General features: G+C 44.3%; 2 protein-coding genes across 2 annotated transcripts; one reads left to right on the top strand and one right to left on the bottom strand.

Annotated features, from left to right (window-relative positions):
• Positions 1 to 6,619: 6,619 nt before the first annotated feature.
• LOC130115870 (uncharacterized) lies at positions 6,620 to 7,721 on the bottom strand. The gene is made up of 2 exons (XM_056283721.1): positions 7,207 to 7,721; positions 6,620 to 7,160 (listed from the first exon to the last, which is right to left on the bottom strand). The coding sequence occupies exons 1-2, from the start codon at positions 7,719 to 7,721 to the stop codon at positions 6,620 to 6,622; spliced, it is 1,056 nt and encodes a 351-aa protein (XP_056139696.1).
• A 401-nt stretch (positions 7,722 to 8,122) lies between these two features.
• LOC130115997 (galectin-4-like) lies at positions 8,123 to 21,264 on the top strand. Its single transcript, XM_056283898.1, has 11 exons — positions 8,123 to 8,164; positions 8,309 to 8,397; positions 13,404 to 13,608; positions 14,857 to 14,970; positions 15,774 to 15,800; positions 18,068 to 18,103; positions 19,303 to 19,341; positions 19,446 to 19,475; positions 19,727 to 19,815; positions 20,132 to 20,297; positions 20,959 to 21,264. Exons 1-11 carry the CDS (start codon positions 8,123 to 8,125, stop codon positions 21,103 to 21,105), a joined length of 984 nt encoding a protein of 327 aa, XP_056139873.1. The 3' UTR covers positions 21,106 to 21,264.
• Positions 21,265 to 21,271: the final 7 nt, after the last annotated feature.

Raw genomic sequence — 21,271 nt, 5'->3', positions numbered from 1 at the left:
GTAAATACATGCAAGAATACAGAAGTCAGCGCGTCATACGTCTAAACGCATTACAAAATACAGTGTAATGTCAAGATACAGTTACAAATGGAAATATTTCTTTCTTGTAGCTTTTTCGCACATGTGTTTGAGGTATGCGTTTATAGACACTACATTCCATCACCAGTAGGTGGCTCTGTGAGACGGTGGATAGCGGAAAAAAGAATTGTAAGGGGACAGAAGAAGAACAAGTAGCGCGAGGACAGAAAGCTGGACGGAAGCTAACAGTTGGTTCACGTCCTGTGATTTAACTGTACCACCCTGCAACCCCGACGTCCATTAAGCCTATAGAAGAAAGACGGATGGATACAGATAAATAAATTAAATCCCTGATTCATTTAAACCACTCGAAGAGGAATGCCCCTCGTTAATAAACTGCGTGAATTATCATAGGTAACGTTTTTAAAGAGACCATGTCAGGACTGCTGATTCATAAAAAGAAAATGACGCAATCTGATGTAGGTTTTCTTCAGGTGAAGGCTTTTACACTAAACACCAACACAGTCTCACCAGTTCCAGTTTTGTATGAGCCTCGGTGTGTAGGAGTTTTGCTTGTAGTGTTTTACTTATTTGGTGTGTTGAGGATTTTCTTAAAACTGACATAAACGAAAGGAATTATTGTTCTGATTTTAGTGCCTATTATTGGTAGGGACTGAATAAATCCTTAGTCCTCCTCACATAAATCCTAGATTTGTGACGGAGACCATAGAAAAAATAATGCATTTCCCTCCGGTACAGCAGGTGGCAGTGTGTTAACTGTAACGTCTAGTGACGAGGTCGTTCAGTCCAACGGCACCTGGCACCCGCCAATAAATCGACGAAGAAGACGAAGTCGGAGACCCAGGAGAAGAAGAAGCCAACAAACAGTTGAATCAGCTCATTTGACAAGATACGTGTCATAAGTCTCCTAAACATATCTGTCAATCAACGTTGTATCCAGGTGAAGTGATTCAACCTTCTTTGGTTTTCCTGGATTATTGGGCGTGCATAAAGACGAGAAGAAGAAGGAGGAGGAGGAAGAAGAAGAAGAATTAGTTCCGGCGGATGGCGCACCAGGCAAGCTGCTTTTGCTAAGCACCCGTGCAACTGCCCCGACATGTATATGGAAACGATGTTTTCCTCAGTCCGACAAGAACAGACGTTAAAATAAGTGTTTGACTGCTCCACCTGAAAGTACAAGCTGAGATCGACAAAGTACTTTTGAACCAATATGCCGACCAGAAAGACTGACGCTAAGCTAGCACGTGAACGGAGCCATGAAGAGAAAACCCTCCTGTCACGCCAACGAAGAGCACAACGCCACCTACAAAGGTAACACCCCCCCCCCTCAATAACGTCTGTAGCCCCAAAAGAGGCGCTCGTCGAGGCCACAGGAAAGCTAACCGCTAACATGGACAACAACTGTGCCCAGCTGAGAGAAAACTCCGCCGTGGCTGTAATGTTCTCTGTGTTAATAGAGACAGTGTTTGGACCCTCTTGCTAGCTCGGCTAGCTGCTTTATTCTCCCCCTCGGTTCCGGTTTACCCACGTTGTCCTCTTCCTACTTCCTGTCTATACATATCGTCTGTGTCAGTGTTTCTCAACCGGTGGTCCGCGGACCCCTAGTGGTCCGTGATGTAATTGCAAGGGGTCCGTGAAAATAAAATATCTTTAAAAAAAAAGATCCTATGACATTTATAGAAATAGGATTATTTTACTCAAATGTGACTGAGACCTTTATCTACCTAAACTATAAAGGGTAACAGGACTTTTTTCTCTAATTACATCTGTTTCACGAGTGTAATTTATTGTATTTAATAAGAGATCTCGCTCCCGTTTGCATTGTTAAAAGTTACTGAATACATATTCTGTTTTGTTACATATATCTGAAAGTTACTGAATACATATTCTGTGTTGTTACATATATCTGAAAGTTACTGAATACATATTCTGTTTTGTTACATATATCTGAAAGTTACTGCATAAGAATTCTGTTTTGTTAACTATATCTAAGTTACAACTGAAAGCTCTTATTTTTGCCCCAAAGAGTGAATAAATGCTATAATGCAATTTAAAATGCAGTTTCTACTGTTTCCATCAAATTGCAACCCCCCTCCCCCAAGATCAGGTGGAGGAGTCCTCAGGGTAGATCAAAAATACCAGGGGGTCCAGGACCCCAAAAAGGTTGAGAACCACTGGTCTGTGTTATGCTGACACCAACAGGTCACCCATATGTATTGTTAATGTAAACTACTAATAAGATAACAGGTCTGACCCTTTAGCCGAGCGGTTAGTGATGTCGCCTTGTGGTGCAGTACACGCGGTATCGAATCCCGCACCGGGCAAGAAAATAACCGGTTACATAAACATCATTACATCCTCTTTCCAAACAGGTCAATATAACATATTGCATAACAACAACTCTTATATATAACATATTACATAACCATAACGCTTATAGCACTTCAAGTGTAAACATTCTTAACATTCAAAATGTCTCAATGTAGCGCTAAGAAACGTTAAACCTAACCTGCACATTAAAGCGTCATCATTTGTTATTACCCGTTGGGGCCCTGTTTGAATGTAATTGATGTCTTAAATCGCAAGTAATGAAGTTAATCACTACTTGAGTAGGTTTTTTTTATGTGGTACTTTGTTGCTCTTACTCAAGTAGTTATTTTTACAAATACTCTTACTTAAGTAAATATAATTGTAAAGTAGCAATACTTTGTGAGTACCGTTTCTGTTTATTCTACCCACCACTGGTCATGGATATCCCGTCCCAAGATTGCGCTGCAGTGGGCTACGTCGATGAAAACCGTGGTTGACACCGTTCACGGCCTTGGCAGAAGAGTGGAGGGGAAGAGCTACCAAGTCATCGTACTATTCACTATGATATACCACCAGGATGCCTTCTGGAAGCTGTCCAAAAACTCTTAAGGTCTGCAGAGACTTGGGGATTCACTTCAAGCAAGATTTCTGCAAAGCTGAGCGAGAGGCTCGTGCAGCTGCGTGGCTGAAGATGGAGCAAGCCAGAGCTGCTGGGAAGAATGTGTACTACAGAGGACATGTGGAGTACATCAGTGGTAATAGGGTTGCACTAAATCAGACGCTTTACAGAGCACTATGGGTAATGTACCTCGCACTTTCAGATATTTAAGAGTCCTCCCTTGGAGGCTCTGTTAAAAGTAGTATTTCAGGTTTTCTCTTTTGATATGTTATAATGTTCTAAAATGTCTATTATATGCTGCAGTTAAAAGAAGTTTTTCATTTTTGAAGGTCGGGTGAGAGGTAAATGATATAAATCTCAATTTGCGCTGGTTTTACACAATTACATTCTACTATTTACTTCCCTTTTCATTACTGTATAAGGTTTTATGTTCAGGCTAACCGTATAGGGCTAAGCCATTGATAGATACTTTACTCCTTGTTCCATTATCTGTTTTTACACAAGGCTGAAGTGCTTCAGATCACACCTAATATTCGGCTGTTTTGTGTTGAACTATGACATCTCTTTGACTCCGTTTCTAAGATAACAACAAACAAACAAGCTGGTAAGACCTCTCAAATAATAGGGAAAATACTTGGTAATAAAAATATGTAAATTGCATAATATATACATTTATGCTTGCATCTCCCTCGTACGTTCTGATGTTGCCAGTATTTTTTGTTCTATTTTTTTTTTTTATTCATTTAATGTTGATGTCGTATGTATAAATACAAGATGTTAAAGCTGACCAGTTCTCTACGTATTAAACTGACTGATGGATTTCTTTGTATAATATTTTTCAATTCTTGAAATGTGTTTAAAAAAAAAAAGAGAATCGCTGAAGAATTGGAAGAACGGCAGCGTGAGATTCAAGGATGGATGAACGTGAGAGGGATGGAGTAGCTGCCGAAACGGCTGAAAGTTTGTGTAAGTACCTCGCCAAATGTATGAAGGCTTACCTGTACTTAATGGCGAGTAACCCCACGATGAATAAAACGGTGTCCCCCCATCCATTCTCTCACTCACCCTCTCTCTCCCATCATTTTTTTAAATCACCCTTTCCTACCAATCGTCTCACTCGCCAGTAGCCACTCTCAAAACCACAACCGAAGCAAACAAGTGCTGTGTGCATATTCAAGTGATACATGAGTAAACTTCTAAGTGCAGAATTTATACGTTCTTTTGGGTTTTCATCTATATGATGTGGGGACATTCACAGCACTTCACTTTGAACCGGGTCTCTGATTCTGACCACCTGACTGTAGTCACTTCCTTCAGGTAGGAACTAGTTAGCCTCTCCTTGTTGCACTGAAGTTTCAGAGCAAGTGGTTGCCCAGTGATCATTTTAGGATTGTGTACCCTTGTCTAAATGTAAGGGGTATGTGGACAGTGGTAGGGTGGTGGGACGGCCCGGGGTGGGGCAGCGGAAATTTTCCTTTATTTTATAATACCAATGTTGACAGGTATGTGCCCCCCCCCTCTCTCTCTGTTGGATATATGTGCACTGCTTTACTTTATAACCCTCTTGTTGGCACCATGCCTGCACACAGCTATGTATGCAAACACATTAATGTACAATGGTTTTGATCAGTAGATAAGATTGATTTGTGTTGCGGAGCAACACTGTTTACTGTAGGTCGACAAGCTTGTCCGCATTTAAGTGATTCATACCGCACACCCACCCGCAGTCAGTTCAGTTGAAGTCATTGCAAAAGCCCCTCCTCATAATGATTCTCACTGCCCTGCTGCTGACATGGAAATTCATACTCATTCATTCATTCATTCATTCATTCACTCAGTCACTCATTCATTCTCTGTACCTGCTTAATCAAAAGTCAGGTTCACCAGGATGGGACTATGAGGGGGAGACTTTACCAGGATGGGACTATGAGGGGGAGGCTTCAGCAGGATGGGACTATGAGGGGGAGACGTCACCAGGATGGGACTATGAGGGGAGGCTTCAGCAGGATGGGACTATGAGGGGGAGACTTTACCAGGATGGGACTATGAGGGGGAGGCTTCAGCAGGATGGGACTATGAGGGGGAGACTTAACCAGGATGGGACTATGAGGGGGAGGCTTCAGCAGGATGGGACTATGAGGGAGAGGCTTCAGCAGGATGGGACTATGAGGGGGAGACTTTACCAGGATGGGACCACGAGGAGGAGACTTCACCAGGGTGGGACTATGAGGGGGAGACTTCAGCAGGATGGGACCACGAGGAGGAGACTTCAGCAGGATGGGACCATGAGGGGGAGACTTCAGCAGGATGGGACTATGAGGGGGAGACTTCAGCAGGATGGGACTATGAGGGGGGAGACTTCAGCAGGATGGGACTATGAGGGGGGAGACTTCAGCAGGATGGGACTATGAGGGGGGAGACTTCAGCAGGATGGGACCATGAGGGGGAGACTTCAGCAGGATGGGACTATGAGGGGGAGACTTCACCGGGATGGGACCATGAGGGGGAGACTTCAGCAGGATGGGACTATGAGGGGGGAGACTTCAGCAGGATGGGACCATGAGGGGGAGACTTCAGCAGGATGGGACCATGAGGGGGAGACTTCAGCAGGATGGGACTATGAGGGGGGAGACTTCAGCAGGATGGGACTATGAGGAGGAGACTTCAGCAGGATGGGACTATGAGGAGGAGACACATAAAAACAAGGAGAGAAGCTGCAAAGTCACAGTCCAGACACGTGTGTTAGCTGAAATGGAGACTCGAAATTGCCCATCGGTTCAGATGGTGTGTGTGTGTGTGTGTGTGTGTGTGCGTGTGCGTGTGCGTGTGTGCGTGTGCGTGTGCGTGTGTGTGTGTGCATTGGACGTGTTTAGGCTATAACATATTTGCATTGCTTTACTTTATAATCCACTTGTTGGCGCCATGCCTGCACACAGCTATGTATGCAAACACATTAGTGTACAATGGTGTTGATCAGTAGATAAGATTGATTTGTGTTACTGGAGCAACACTGTTTGATGTAGGTAGACAAGCTTGTCTGGATTCAGATGATTCATACTGTACCCACCCGCAACCCGTTTAGTTTTGGGTAAGACACATGCTGATGACGTCATTGCAAAAGCCCCCCCTTTTTCTTTTTTTCTTTTTTTAGGATTTTTTCCACCTAATTGTACTTGGCCAATTACCCCACTCTTCCGAGCTGCCCCGGTCGCTGCCCCACCTCCTCTGCCGATCCGGGGAGGGCTGCAGACTACCACATGCCTCCTCCGATGATGGCGGAGTCACCAGCCTCTTCTTTTCACCTGACAGTGAGGGGTTTCTCCAGGGGGACGTAGCGCGTGGGAGGTTCACGCCATTCCCCCCCAGTTCCCCCTCTCCTCCCAACAGGCACCCCGCTCAACCAGAGGAGGCGCTAGTGCAGCGACCAGGACAAAGACCCACATCCAGCTTCCCACCCCTGTAGGGACGCCCGACCAAGCCGAATGTAACACAGGGATTAGAACCGGCGATCCCCTTGTTGGTAGGCAACGGAATAGACCACCACGCCAGCCGGATGCCCCTAAAAGCCCCCCCCCCCCCGCTTAATGATTCTCGTTGCCCTGCTGCTGGCATGGAAATTCAAACTGTTATTCATTCATTCTGTGTACCTGCTTAATCAAAAGTCAGGTTCAGCAGGGTGGGGCTGTGAGGGGGAGACTTCATCGGGATGGGACTATGAGGGGGAGACTTCATCGGGATGGGACTATGAGGGGGAGACTTCACCGGGATGGGACTATGAGGGGGAGACTTCATCGGGGTGGGACTATGAGGGGGAGACTTCATCGGGATGGGACTATGAGGGGGAGACTTCATCGGGATGGGACTACGAGGGGGAGACTTCAGCAGGATGGGACTATGGGGGGGAGACTTCACCAGGATGGGACTATGAGGGGGAGACTTCACCGGGATGGGACTATGAGGGGGAGACTTCACCAGGATGGGACTATGAGGGGGAGACTTCACCGGGGTGGGACTATGAGGGGGAGACTTCATCGGGGTGGGACTATGAGGGGGAGACTTCATCGGGATGGGACTATGAGGGGGAGACTTCAGCAGGATGGGACTATGGGGGGGAGACTTCACCAGGATGGGACTATGAGGGGGAGACTTCACCAGGATGGGACTATGAGGGGGAGACTTCACCAGGATGGGACTATGGGGGGGGAGACTTCAGCAGGATGGGACTATGAGGGGGAGACTTCATCGGGATGGGACTATGAGGGGGAGACTTCACCGGGATGGGACTATGAGGGGGAGACTTCATCGGGGTGGGACTATGAGGGGGAGACTTCATCGGGATGGGACTATGAGGGGGAGACTTCACCGGGATGGGACTACGAGGGGGAGACTTCAGCAGGATGGGACTATGGGGGGGAGACTTCACCAGGATGGGACTATGAGGGGGAGACTTCACCAGGATGGGACTATGAGGGGGAGACTTCACCAGGATGGGACTATGGGGGGGAGACTTCAGCAGGATGGGACTATGAGGGGGAGACTTCATCGGGATGGGACTATGAGGGGGAGACTTCACCAGGATGGGACTATGAGGGGGAGACTTCACCGGGATGGGACTATGAGGGGGAGACTTCACCAGGATGGGACTATGAGGGGGAGACTTCACCGGGATGGGACTATGACGGGGAGACTTCATCGGGATGGGACTATGAGGGGGAGACTTCACCAGGGTGGGACCATGAGGGGGAGACTTCATCAGGATGGGACTATGGGGGGGGGGCATATAAAGACTAAGGGAAAAGCCTCTGATAATGGTTTCCCCTGTAAACTGTTTAGTCCTTGCTAATTTACATGAACACACACACACACACACACACACACACACACACACACTGACAGGTGCCTGTTTATCCATCTTTTGTTGAAAAGGGCCACTCCTCGCTCTGGGCCGAAGGTTAGCACACATCAGTGTGCTTAAACATTCAAAGCAAGCATGGCGATGTGGACTTGGGTTCAGTACCGGTACCCTGGCCCTGCCCCTCCCTGTGGGATCTGGTATAAAGCGAGGCGTCCGCTGGAGATCACATCATCTCCAGACCTGCTGGCTGAAGTCTCCTGTCTATCGTCCGCCCGTTCATCTCTGTGTCGGCCGCCACGATGTTTGTTGCTCCTCCCGGGTATCAGCCCATCTATGGCCCTGTAAGTACTACTACTGCTACTACTGCTACTACTACTACAGAGTAAAAATCAGACTAAGAATATATTTCATTAACAAGTATGATCACACTAGCAGAGACTGTGACCTTGTGTGTGTGTGTGTGTGTGCGTGTGTGTCTTTTACAGACCATTCCCTACCGGGGGCCCATCTCTGGAGGCCTGAGGGAGGGGGTCTCGATCTACATCCAAGGATCCTTACCTGAGGACATGAGCAGGTGGGTCATGGACTCACTGAACACACTGATGATAAACACATGATTCTGGTTTCATCTTTTAAACCAAAACTCATTTCACTATTTAAACATACTTTTCTGCTGTCCTTTTTCTTTTCTTTTCTTTATTATATATATATATATATATATATATATATATATATATATATATATGTGTGTGTGTGTGTGTATGTATGTATATATGTATATGTGTATATATATATATGTGTGTGTATATATATATATATATATTTTTTTTTTTTTTATGTGTGATATTGTTCAGTTCTGTTGAATCGGGAGGTCCTAGTCACACTGAATCAAACTTTTGAGATTTTTGTTGTTTGTTTTTGTTTTGTTTTTTGGTACATCCAGTCCACGGGTCCTCAGCCAGACTTGATGCAGACCGTTCAGTAATCCAGCAGAAAGCACATTTAATCGATCAGTATGGTCTTGGTAGAATAGCTGCTAATTGATAGAGTACTTGAATACTTGGAAATAATACTCAGTAACTGTCATATCAAAACATTGCAGGTTTCATGATATTACAAGTGGTATTTGTACTGTTACCCTTTTGTGAACTACTTTGGAGAGTTGTGACTGTGTAACGGCACAATGTGCAGCCATCATGGGTCATATGACACAAACACTGGTGTTGGCTTTTACTGCTGTCAGCGTGTAATTGTGGCCTCCTACCTGCACTTGACATGTAAAGCTGTGATGGCGAGATATAACTGTTATACTGATGATATGTGGCGATGTAAATCTACTTTGTACTTTGGTTCTCCTGTTCATTACATCTTGATGATCTATAATGTGCAGTTTGGGCTATGTTATCAAATGTACTAATACTACTTCTACTTCATATAGTACTACTAGGTTATGGTTACTGAAAAACAAATATACTACTACTTCACATAGTACTACTAGGATATAACTATGTAGCAAATATACTACTACTACTACTACTACTACCACCACATATAGTACTACCAGGATATGATTACTATGTAGCAAATATACTACTACTACTTCATATAATGCTACTAGGATATGATTACTATGTAGCAAATATACTACTACTACTTCATATAATGCTACTAGGATATGATTACTATGTAGCAAATATACTACTATTACTACGTCATATAGTAATACTAGGATATGATTACTATGTAGCAAATATACTACTACGACTACTTCATATGCTACTGATATGATTATTATTTCCAATCAATCCATAAAGTACAGGCAAATTTTAGAAAAGTACAAACAAGTTTAAAACTGTGAGTTAGTAAAATAAATAAAAGTGCCATAAACACTGATTAATTAAAAGTAACAACAGAGCAGAATATATAAAAATAGCAAAATATATAAAACACACACACACACTATGAATTTAGCTGTAGGCTGTTTTAAAGAGTAAAGTTTTTAACCTGCTTTTAAATGTGTCCGGTGTGAGGGCCTCTCTCAGGTCCTCAGACAGGGCGTTCCATCCACTTGGGGTGTAAATAGAAAATGCAGCTTCCCCTGCTCTAGACCTAGCACGAGGGATGGTTAAAAGACCACTGCCACTGGACCTGAGCGTTCTTGCTGGTTTATAAGAAATTAACATGTCTTTTATATAGTGTGGTGCAAGGCCATTTAGTGCTTTGTATACAATTAAAAGAATTTTAAAATCAATTCTAGTTTTAACGGGGAGCCAATGCAGAGATCTAAGAACAGGTGTAATGTGCTCATACTTTTTAGTTCTGGTGAGAACACACGTGCTGCTGCATTTTGAATTAATTGTAGTTGGTGCACAACTGATTTTGGGAGGCCGGTGAATAGTCCACTGCAGTAGTCTAGTCTACTTGTTATAAAAGCATGGATTAATTCCTCGCAGTCTGATATTGATAGAAAGCCCCTTAGTTTTGAAATGTTTTTAAGACGGTAGAAGGCTGATCTTGTGAGATGATTGATGTGGCTCTTAAATTTAGATCACTGTCCATGATTACACCAAGATTTCTAGCTTCACCTTTGCACTCCAGAGACATGATATGTGGCAATGTAAATCTACTTTGTAAATCTACTTTGTACTTTGGTTCTCCTATTCATTACGTCTTGATGATCTATAATGTGCAGTTTTGGCTACGTAGAAAATATACTACTACTACTGCTACTACTATATATAATCTACTATTACCATGTAGCAAATATACTACTACTGCTTCATATAGTACTATCAGGATATGTTTACTATGTAGCATATATACTGCTGCTACTAATTCATATAGTACTACTAGGATATGATAACTATGTAGCAAATATACTACTACTACATATAGTACTACTAGGATATGATTACTACGTAGCAAATATACTACTATTAGTACTACTACTACTAGTACTACTAGGATGTGATTACTATGTAGCAAATATACTACTACTAGTACTGTTACATATCGTACTACTAGGATGTGATTACTATGTATTGCTGTATGAAGCCAGCTGGTAACACTCAAAGTTATCTGAAAATGGCTGACTCTCGTAAATCACCTTGGGTTAATGTGTCTGTTAAACGAGTAAATTTAAATGTAAATGTTAATGAAGCAGTTTAACAGGTCGACTCAGTTTATTCAGGAAGTGCCACTCGAGACTCGGTAAGTATCTCACTCGAAAACTATTTATGAAAACATGGTTCGTTCGTTCATTTGGCCCACCAGTGATGGAGAACCTGGAGCTTACTGCTACGGCTGGTAGTGGGTAATGGGTTAACATTATCTGGCTGTGATTAATGTGCCCCCGGACGTTGTTTGCCTCTCCACATAACCTTTTGACACTGTCTTCACACCAAGGGTACACCTTGTGTAATCCCATGCAGGGCGGGGTAGGCTTCTCTTTAACTTCTAGCCTCAATGTGACTGTCAGCAAAACACACATCCGCTGTCATCAGTCATCCCTCCTTCCTCTTTTCCATTCATTGAGAGATGTCTTGCCCAGGGTACTGTTTGCCTTTACAAAGCATTAGCGGGTAAAGTAAATATAAACTCCATCGGACTGAATCCTTTCATATCTTTTTAACCGCTGGACTGTGAGATGGTTTTAAATGTCCGCGTTGAAGCATGTTAGAGTCTGTGTGTTTGGCTGGCACCAGGGTGAGTCTCCAGAACAGCTTTCGATACTGGAGATCACCTCTGTTACAAACCAACCCAAAATTTAAAAGAGCCTAGACTAGTGCCCTGAAAACTCCTGTGGCCACGCAATGATCATGTGACGTGCAAGCAACAAAAAAAAAAATACAGAAGAAGAAGACAGGTGAAATTATTCAGTGTATAGTTAGGTTGACGTGAGACGCCTAAAAAGATGAGGTTTCAGAGAAAGAGAAAAGATAAGAGTGACAGTTATTTGACCTCTAATGTTTTCATCTCTAGATAAACCTTTTCTTTTTATTTTTGACAAAATATTTTGGGGGGGTTTAAATGTAACAGCACAGACAGAAAGGAAATGAAGGATGGAGAGAGAGAGAGAGGAGCACTGAAATCAGAAACACTTTGTCATTTCATTTCATGCACTTGTGCACATGAAATGAAACGACACATCATTTCCCCCAGCCCACAGCAGTACAACACAAAGACAAAAACACATATCCAAAAAATACAAGAACTACAAGAACACATGTGTCCAAACTAACACATATTTCTCAATTAAACAAACAAAAATCACTGTCCAAGGGAACAAACGCCTGGGCATGGGTTAGCAGTTAGCTTAGCCTGCCCCACTTCCGCGTCCTGTCGGACCACCCTGGGTGTTTCCTCTTCAGGCGCAGCTCCGGTCAGGGCTGTGGTCCTTGGGTCCACAGGATGCATCAGACCGAGCTCCTTCAGCCAATCCAGTGCTAGCTCTCCCAGCCAGACACCTTCGACATCCCTCCCCACACGCCACAGGATGACACTAAAAACACAGTCAAGGCTTGGCATGGCCGCCACCAGACCACCCTCGGTGTTATCGCAACTGCCAGTCTGCATGGGCTAGCAGTTAGCTTAGCCTGCCCCGCTTCCGCGTCCTGTCAGACTGTCCTCGGTGTTACATCTTCAGGCACAGCTCCAGGCAGGGCCGTGGTCCCTGGGCCCAAGCTCTCCCAGCCGATCCAGCGCCAGCTCTTCCAGCCATCAAACGAATACAAACTTAGATGCAGATGTGGACAAAGACACTGCATGGACGGTACTGGGTGAGGCCACTGCAAATGTGAATTTGTGCCGCCATCTTCCCACACCAGAAGCGGAAACGTACAGGAGTTTCTAAACTAAACTGAAAGATTGTGGACCATGTAAACTAAATGAAACTTAAAAGGAAAAAAACTAAACTACTCAAAAGCGGGCCACAGTTTTAGTGAGTGAGCTCCAATTAGAAAATTTTCTAACCTCTTTGAGCCCAGCTTGTCTTCAGTAATTTGTGTGGTGAGGGATATCACCATGGAACGAATCTCAGCATCAGAATCTGGATCTACGAGGTCAAATGTCATCTCATCTGCAGTTTTGACCTCTGAACTTACTGGCTTGGTCAAGAAAGCTGGTCCAGTCAGCCATGTAGTGCTTGCAAGCTTGGCAGCTGGAACGGACTGGGACCCATGATCTGCTGGGTGTAGCTCCAAGGGAACATAACTGCCCTGTGATGGCCTGCCGCCCAGTGACTGCTGGGATAGGCTCCAGCATCCCCGTGACTCTGAGAGCAGGATAAGCGGTTTGGATAATGGATGGATGGATGGACTCAAAATTAAACTATACAAAGCTAAACTGAGCAATACTACACTAAACTAAGCCAGAACTGAAGTGAAACTATCAAAGTGAAACTAAATTCAACTAAACTAAGCCAAGCTTCACTAAACTCAGATAAACTAAGCTAAACCAAAGTGAAACTAAACTAAAGTAAGCTAGGCTGAACTAAAATAAACCCAACTAAACTAAAATTCTACATCTCTGAAACATTGTCAGTGTTTGAAGCCCTGGTTCTCAGGTTGTTTTTCCTCACAGGTTCCACATCAACCTGACTTGTGGACAGACTGAGGACGGCGACGTTGCTCTCCACTTCAACCCGCGCTTTGACGGCTGGGACAAGGTGGTCTTCAACACTAAACAGAACGGCTCCTGGGAGTCGGAGGACAGCACCCATGACATGCCTTTCAGCAAGGGCAAGGCCTTCGAGGTGGTCATACAGGCCACAGGCCAGGGCTACCGGGTGAGACATTACATTTTCTTTCCCGCCCATCTCCCAACTCTCTCACACTTGTATTTGTACATGTGTTGTGTTGTATTGTATTGTATTGTATTAGGGACTTGTATTCCTGTACCAAATCACTTCTCGCGAGGTTAGAGACTTAATGCTCCAGATAAGAAACGGATTGATATCAATATATTTCCATATTTCCCCTCCTGCCACCCAATGACTGCTGGGATAGGCTCCAGCATCCCCACGACCCTGAGAGCAGGATAAGCAGTTCAGATAATGGATGGATGGATATTTCCATGATTGATAAGTTAATTAGACTCCTTTCATAACATTTTGAGCTGGTTGGTGCCGAAAAAGAGCTCTTTTAGTTGACGTCATGTTGTGAAGGATTACACTGTGGATTGGTGGGCAATAGCCGGCTAATGCTAGCTTGCTCAATACTGGATCAGTTTAGAAGGATCTGAGACCCATTGCTCAGTTTGACTCTTAACGGTAGCAAAATAGGACCGAGATTAAAAACACAACAGAGTTTCCCTTTACCTCAAGATACTGGGAACTGAAAGTTTGCTTTGACTCTTGGTACTGTGGTACTACTGCTTGTGTTTAGTATTGGTTGTCTAGTACAGTTCCTGAATTTCAGTTTCCTCTCAGCCACGACTAGCGTCAGAAGAGTTAGCAACACGTCATTACTTTATTTTTATTTATTTATTCCCCCCCCCCCTTTTCTCCCCAATTGTGTCCGGCCAATTAGCCCACGTTCCCAAGCTGTCCCAGTCACTGCTCCACCCGCTCTGCTGATCCGGGGAGGGCTGCAGACTACCACATGCCTCCTCCGATACATGTGGAGTCGCCAGCTGCTTCTTTTCACCTGACAGTGAGGAGTTTCACCAGGGGGACGTAGCACATGGGAGGATCATGCTATCCCCCCCTCGAACACGCGCCCCGACCAACCAGAGGAGGCGCTAGTGCAGCGACCAGGACACATACCCACATTCGGCTTCCCACCTGTGGACACGGCCAATTGTGTCTGTAGGGACGCCCGACCAAGCCGGAGGTAACACGGGGATTTGAACTGACAATTTGAACTGACTCCCTGTGTTGGTAGGCAACGGAATAGACCGCCACGCCACTCGGACGCCATTACTTTATTTTTAACTGCATTTATGTGTTGATGTGTTATTTTTGTTTTTAATTTTACAACAATTTGTAAATGTTTTATTGTCAAGATTATTTTATTATTATTATCGGTTATTTCAGATCAAGGTCAATGGACGAGATTTCTACACGTTCCCACATCGTCTACCCATGGAACGGGTGTGTGGGCTGCACATCGCTGGGGAGGTTTTGATCCAGACGATAAATGTCATAGGGGTAAGACTCATTACTTAGCGCTTTAAAAAGTGCGGTGAAATTCAAGAGCAAGTCAAGTCAAGTCAGTTTTATTTGTGTAGCCCAGTATCACAGAGGTTTGGATCATACGGCAGGCGTCGTCGCTCAATAATGGCTTTTGCCTTCCTGTCAGGGTGCTCAAGGTGGAATGAGTAGGTTTCTCCCAGGGACAGGATGGAGGGTACAAAATGATGTGAATGGAGTAAGATAGATTGAGAGAGAAAGAGAGAAATGTGAAGAGAGAGAAGGAGAGAACTAAGAGGAAGATGAAGAGAAAGAGAGGCAGAAAACATCACAACAAATCTAATATGCACTTTAACATCCCTGTAATGACTTTCTTTTTTTGTTTAGGGTGGCATGGGAGGTGGTGTGGGAGGTGGTATGGGGGTAAGTATGCTTTCTTTAGGCTTAAGTTTTGTGGTTAAAGATGTGATGTGTAGCATTTCCTGGGTCACATTATTATTAGTAATTATTATTATTATCAGAGGTTGCTAAATTGTGTTTAATGACACACAGTAAACCCCTTGCAGCCCCCCCCCCCCCCCCAACTACCTGCGTTTCTGCATTCAACAACTCAGAAGCTGGAGCAGCTGGGTTATCTATTTGAGTTGGTTTTACTTGTTTTGATTTAATTTGTTTTGTTGTCCACATGGATGTACAACAGAGATCAGAGTTTAAATGGAATTACACATCGCACCTTGAGTTAATTAATGGATGGAATGAGCAACTAATTGATTGGTTGATTGGTTGAATGTGCCATTTAACATGTTTTCCACTTCCAACAGGGAGGATATCCAGGAGGTGGCGTTGGGGTATGTTATTCTTCTGGATGTTTTCTTGTCTAAGTCGGCAGTTCATCTGCAAAACACAGGTCAATATCATGAAAAGTCAGGATTGTGTTAAACTTTTAACCTCCTGCGCTCGCCAACATTTAGGGAGGATACTCAGGCAGCATGGGAGGAGGCAGAGGCGTGGGGGAGGGGCCCGCGAGGCATGCACTGTGCCCCCCCCCCCAAATTGGATATAAAAAAAATAACATCTTTGTTTTTTTTTTAAATAAAAAAGCCAGGAAGCAAACTTTTATTGTGCTTCCAACCTTAAAATTGTTTTACAATGAATACATTTTAAAAAGATAGTAGCCTGTGTTATCCAATCACAATTGCCCCAGTGATTTTGAACTTGAACCTTGTGTATGTGCCACGTGAAACATTGGCTGCGAAAAGGCGATTCTGCAGCAGCAATTCAAAACCAGCAAGCGAAAATATCCTGGTGGAGCACAAAAATGGCGAAACGAGGAACGGGGGGGGGGGGGGTAAAGCAAAACTACCAAATATATCCTCAGTATTTATGGCTGCGACGGCGATTACAAATGCAGGGGATGCCAGTGCAGATAGCACCGGGACAAACGCAGGTGCACCTGTTGTTAGCAACACGGAGGCTAATGCTACTAGCTGCACAACCCCCCCCCCCCCGGTCAACGGGTCGACATGGAGACTGAGCCTGGTGATGGTAGTCAAGAGGAGGTAACAAATCACACGCAGAAAATGATGGACAAACCTGAGGGACCCTGTCCCAGGGGTAAAAGTGGCAGGTGCTTCTGTTATTTCAGACGGGCTAAGTCTGGTTGTAAGGTCCCTCGTAAATGGCCATGCTGTCCTGTGAAGATGGACTGTGTGTATTGTGAGCCATGTCCCTCCCACCAGCTCTCCTGGACAGTAGGGATAAATGACTGGCAAGGGCGATCTGGCAAAATCAAGAAACACACATCATCCTGTGCCCATCTTGCGGCATGTGTGGCATTTGACACATCATGGAAAAATGACCATACAGTGGGTAGTGTACTAGAACTTGAATACAAAAGTCAAGTTGGTTTTTGGACCGAAGTGTTTGGGGGCGTCATGAGAAAGTGGGTGAGCTCAAAAATGGGAACTTCTTGTCAGTAATAGAATTGCTGGCTCGAGGTGATCCCATTTTGCGGGAGTTACTAGAGAAAGCAAGCAACATGAATCATTTAAGCCTTTCAATCCCAAACAAATTAATTGTCGTGTTCTCACCGTGTTGCTTCTGAAATAAAGGAAGCCGGGTTTTATTCAGTCATAACGGACGCTACTCAGGGTTTAAGTAAAACCGATCAGCTCAGTCAAGTTTTCAGCTATGTCACAATTCGCAAAGACGACAACGATAACGCCACCACAGCTGAAGTTAATGAGGGTTTTCTGGGTTGCAGAGCATCTCGGATCAGTCTGCAGAAGGGCTCGAAGCAAACATCCGTGAACTGATCGAGAGTAAGGGACCGTCACTTAAGAAGTGCAGAGGGCAAGGACATGACGGAGCCGGTGTTATGAGTGCCATTTATTCTGGTGTGCAGAGACGCATCTTCGATAAAGAGCCAAATGCTGTATATATGCAGTGTGCTGCACATAATTTGAATTTAGTGTTGAATGATACTTGCTAACCGATTGCAGAAATCAAAGGGTACTAGAGTACCGTATTGGTCGGGCGTCCTTACAGACACAATTGGCCGTGTCTGTGGGTGGGAAGCCGGATGTGGGTATGTGTCCTGGTCGCTGCACTAGTGCCTCCTCCAGTCGGTCGGGGCGCTTGTTTGGGGGGGGGGGGACCTGGGGGGAATAGCGTGATCCTCCCACGCGCTACGTTCCCCTGGTGAAACTCCTCACTGTCAGGTGAAAAGAAGCGGCTGGTGACTCCACATGTATCGGAGGAGGCATGTGGTAGTCTGCAGCCCTTCCCGGATTGGTAGAGGGGGTGGAGCAGCAACCGGAAAAGCTCGGAAGAGTGGGGTAAATGGCCGGATACAATTGGGGAGAAAAGTGTGGGGGGGGGGCGCCCCTATGTGAGAAGCCATGTGTCCCAGGACAGGCTGGACTAGTGATTCTCAGCATTGAAGGCGAGAGCTCGCCAGATGGATTTAACAAACCTTATCAAGTAATTTATGGTACGCCAGTGCATGTGGGTAAGATTGACCCTGGAGGTTTCGCTCTCTGAATTTCCTCAGTGCCTATGCTAACCATGCTAACCATGTGCTAAGAATCTCTTTTTTTCTTCTTCTTCTTCACAGGGTGGATACCCTGGGGGCATTGGAGGTGGTATGGGGGTACGTACAGCATATTCACAATCAGAAATTCTTTTCTTCCCATACGCATTACATGTACTGAGAATTTAGCTTGGCATTGTTGGTACAGTTGCATGTGCAAGAAAAACATTATCTTAAATGGAATAAGATAAGTATGTGGAACAATATATATATACACACACACACACACACACATATTTATATGCCCCTGTGATTGACTGGTGGCCTGTCCTGGGTGTCTCCCCACCTGCCGCCCAATGACTGCTGGGATAGGCTGCAGCATGCCCGCAACCTGAATTCAGATAAGCAGCTTGGATAATGGATGGAATATATATATACTTGGCACAAAAAGTAAGGAAATTTGTGTTTGGTAGATTATTTCTTTGTTGTAACAATGCTTCTTGGCAATAAATCTTATACCGTTGGACAGCCTGTTTATTTCCCTTTTAAATGGCGCCACATTTGTAAGGAACATGCATTTGTGGGATGAGCAGCAGAGCTGAGTATTTGGGTTGCGCCCATGAAAAATTTACCAAATCTTCTCTGCCAATGCCAAACAGTTTATTTTGCTGTTACTATTGACTCTTGTTTTGAGCTTTTGGTACCCCAGGTGCTGACAATCAGCTGCCTGATATAAGATTTATTGCTAAGAAGCATTGTTACAACAAAGAAATAATCTACCAAACACAAATTTACTTACTTTTTGTGCCAAGTGTATAGTATCTATATCTAAAACAGCAAAAAACATTAGTGTGTATTGATGGTTTAATGGTTTTCTTTGGAGGTAAAATTATGTTTGATAGGTTATAATAGTCTGTAATGTCAAATGGAAACCGTCAAAGCATGTTGTGGTCTATAAGAAACCATCAGGACCAGGTTACCGGTTTCTGGTGGGAACCATTAAAACCATTAGATCCGTGTCCAGAACACATTAAAACCTGATGATTTTGGTGGTTTCCTCTATTGAAAGCCATCCGGTGTGTTCCAATGGTTTCAGATGGGGTTTCTGAGCAGGGTGTTGTGTGTCACTGTCCTTGTTTTTCATCTTTAATTTCTGTGTGACTCTTTGACCTGTTTGGGGAGAGTCACTTTTATAAGTCCATATGAACTAAACTGAATTAAACTAAACTATTTGTGTTCACATGTAAACCAGTATGTCAGGTATCCACTGGACCGCTTCATTCCACCTCTGAAACTGACTGACGTTTTTCCTCCTGTAGGGAGGAGGTGGGATGGGATACCCCGGAGGAAACCTGCCGGTGAGACTGATAAAAGATTTACAAGACTCCACATAAGATGCTCATTTACACCTTGTAGATTATTTAACTTTTACTATTTCACTGCTGTTGATCTGTTATTACAGGGCATGGGTGAGCAACCGGTATACAATCCTGTAAGTAACGTACACCGACCCACAAACAGTGTCTTGATCGCTCTCTCATGTTTTATGTGCTGCACAGAATCAAACAGATGAGGAAGATGAGGAAGCAGTAAATGAGTTGCTAGAGATGAGTCATCTTATCATAAGTCGGTGTGTTTTGGTAAAGATTAGATAAAATGAAAATGTGTTCAGTCCTGTCAGGTCCATACCTAATTAACTGACTTGTGTTGTGGTTGTTTTGTTTTGTTTTTGCTGATTTGAAGCCAGTCCCTTACTCCGACATGATCCCAGGTGGGATGTTTCCAAAGAAGACCATTATCATCAGGGGTATGGTGCCCTATGGAGCAGACAGGTGTGTGGTTGTGCGTTTGTCTGTGTGTCCTTGTGTGTGTGTGTGTGTGTGTGTGTGTGTGCGCGCGTATATCATTAGCCATCATCTTAGTCTCATATCATCTTAACCTTCATGCTTGAATGAAGAATATGATGATGTCCCTTTTGTTTACTACGTGAGCAGCATCACACCATGTCAGATTTAATACCTGCAAACTCACTTCAAAAACCACAAAACCTGTCTTGAGCTGACTTAACATGTACATTTGAATTGACCTTTTGTGCCGTGTGTTTGGACATCTCACTCTCTCCCACCTCCTCCCGTCTCCATGCTGCAGGATGAGTATCAACTTCATGGTGAGCAGGTCCAGGGAAATTGCCTTTCACATTAACCCCAGGGTGAGGGAGGGGGTGGTGGTGAGAAACAGCATGACCAGAGGCAGCTGGGGTCCGGAGGAGAGAGAGCTGGGCTTCAACCCTTTCATGGAGGGGCAGTACTTTGACGTAAGGCCATCCCCATTTCTGCTATATTTGAGCCAATTCCTGAATGTAAGAGTCCCGTGGCCCACTCAGCAACCAGGACAAAGTCAGCAGCCCACCAGCTCCTTTCAACACTGCTGTACGATCGAGACATGAGCGTAATCTGGCCTGGTTCATTTTTATTATATCAACAGGCACAAGTATTCAATTGAAAATCACTTGGAAAAACTGGTTTTCAATGGAGAACAGTGAGTCATAGTCAAAAAAACAAAAAACTAGCAGCCCATCTGCAATAACATTTAAGACCACTAGTGGGCCGTTGCCCACAATTTGGGAAATACTAGTCTAATGTTTGTTTAGCTGGATCAGGATTTTGCCATCATCTTTAAAAATCACTACCTATTATTCAAAATGGGGTGATATCTGTTATGTGCTTTTTTTTTTATCTTGGCAACAGTTCCTCATTTTTATACTGCTCTTTTTACTGGTTCTGTTTGTGAATTTGATGTTTTTTATCATCAAAGTGCTTTTTAAACTGATTTCAACATGTGCTATGTTTGTTATCATTATTATTAGGCAGACATTTATTTTAATTTTTGCTATTCAAGTCATATTTATTTGTTTTTTATAATGTGATCTTTTTGCTTTATAATAAAGCTGGCCATCTCTTTCCTTGCCCTCTCAGATGTCCGTTCGCTGCGGGAACCAGAGGTTCAAGGTGTTTGTGAATGGCCAGCACATGTTTGACTTCTTCCACCGCTTCCAGCCTTTCACCCAGATCGACAAGCTGGAAATCGAGGGGGATGTGCAGATCTCCTACATCCACTATTAAGACAACAGGCAACTGGGGTTCTTTGGGGGGGTTTCGTAGTCATTTGTTAGTTCACACAGTAGACCAGATGTTCAGGTAGAGCAGATCATTTCAGAGCTCGGTCTCTTCGGAACGTCCTGTTGATCCCTGGCTCTGCTGCTGCTGTTCTACCTTCTTGTCCCTTGTC

Source organism: Lampris incognitus, chromosome 7 (genome assembly GCF_029633865.1).
Source record: "Lampris incognitus isolate fLamInc1 chromosome 7, fLamInc1.hap2, whole genome shotgun sequence".
NCBI lineage: Eukaryota > Metazoa > Chordata > Actinopteri > Lampriformes > Lampridae > Lampris > Lampris incognitus.
The sequence above is the reverse complement of the archived record's forward strand: the minus strand, read 5'-3'. Positions and strand labels throughout refer to the sequence as shown.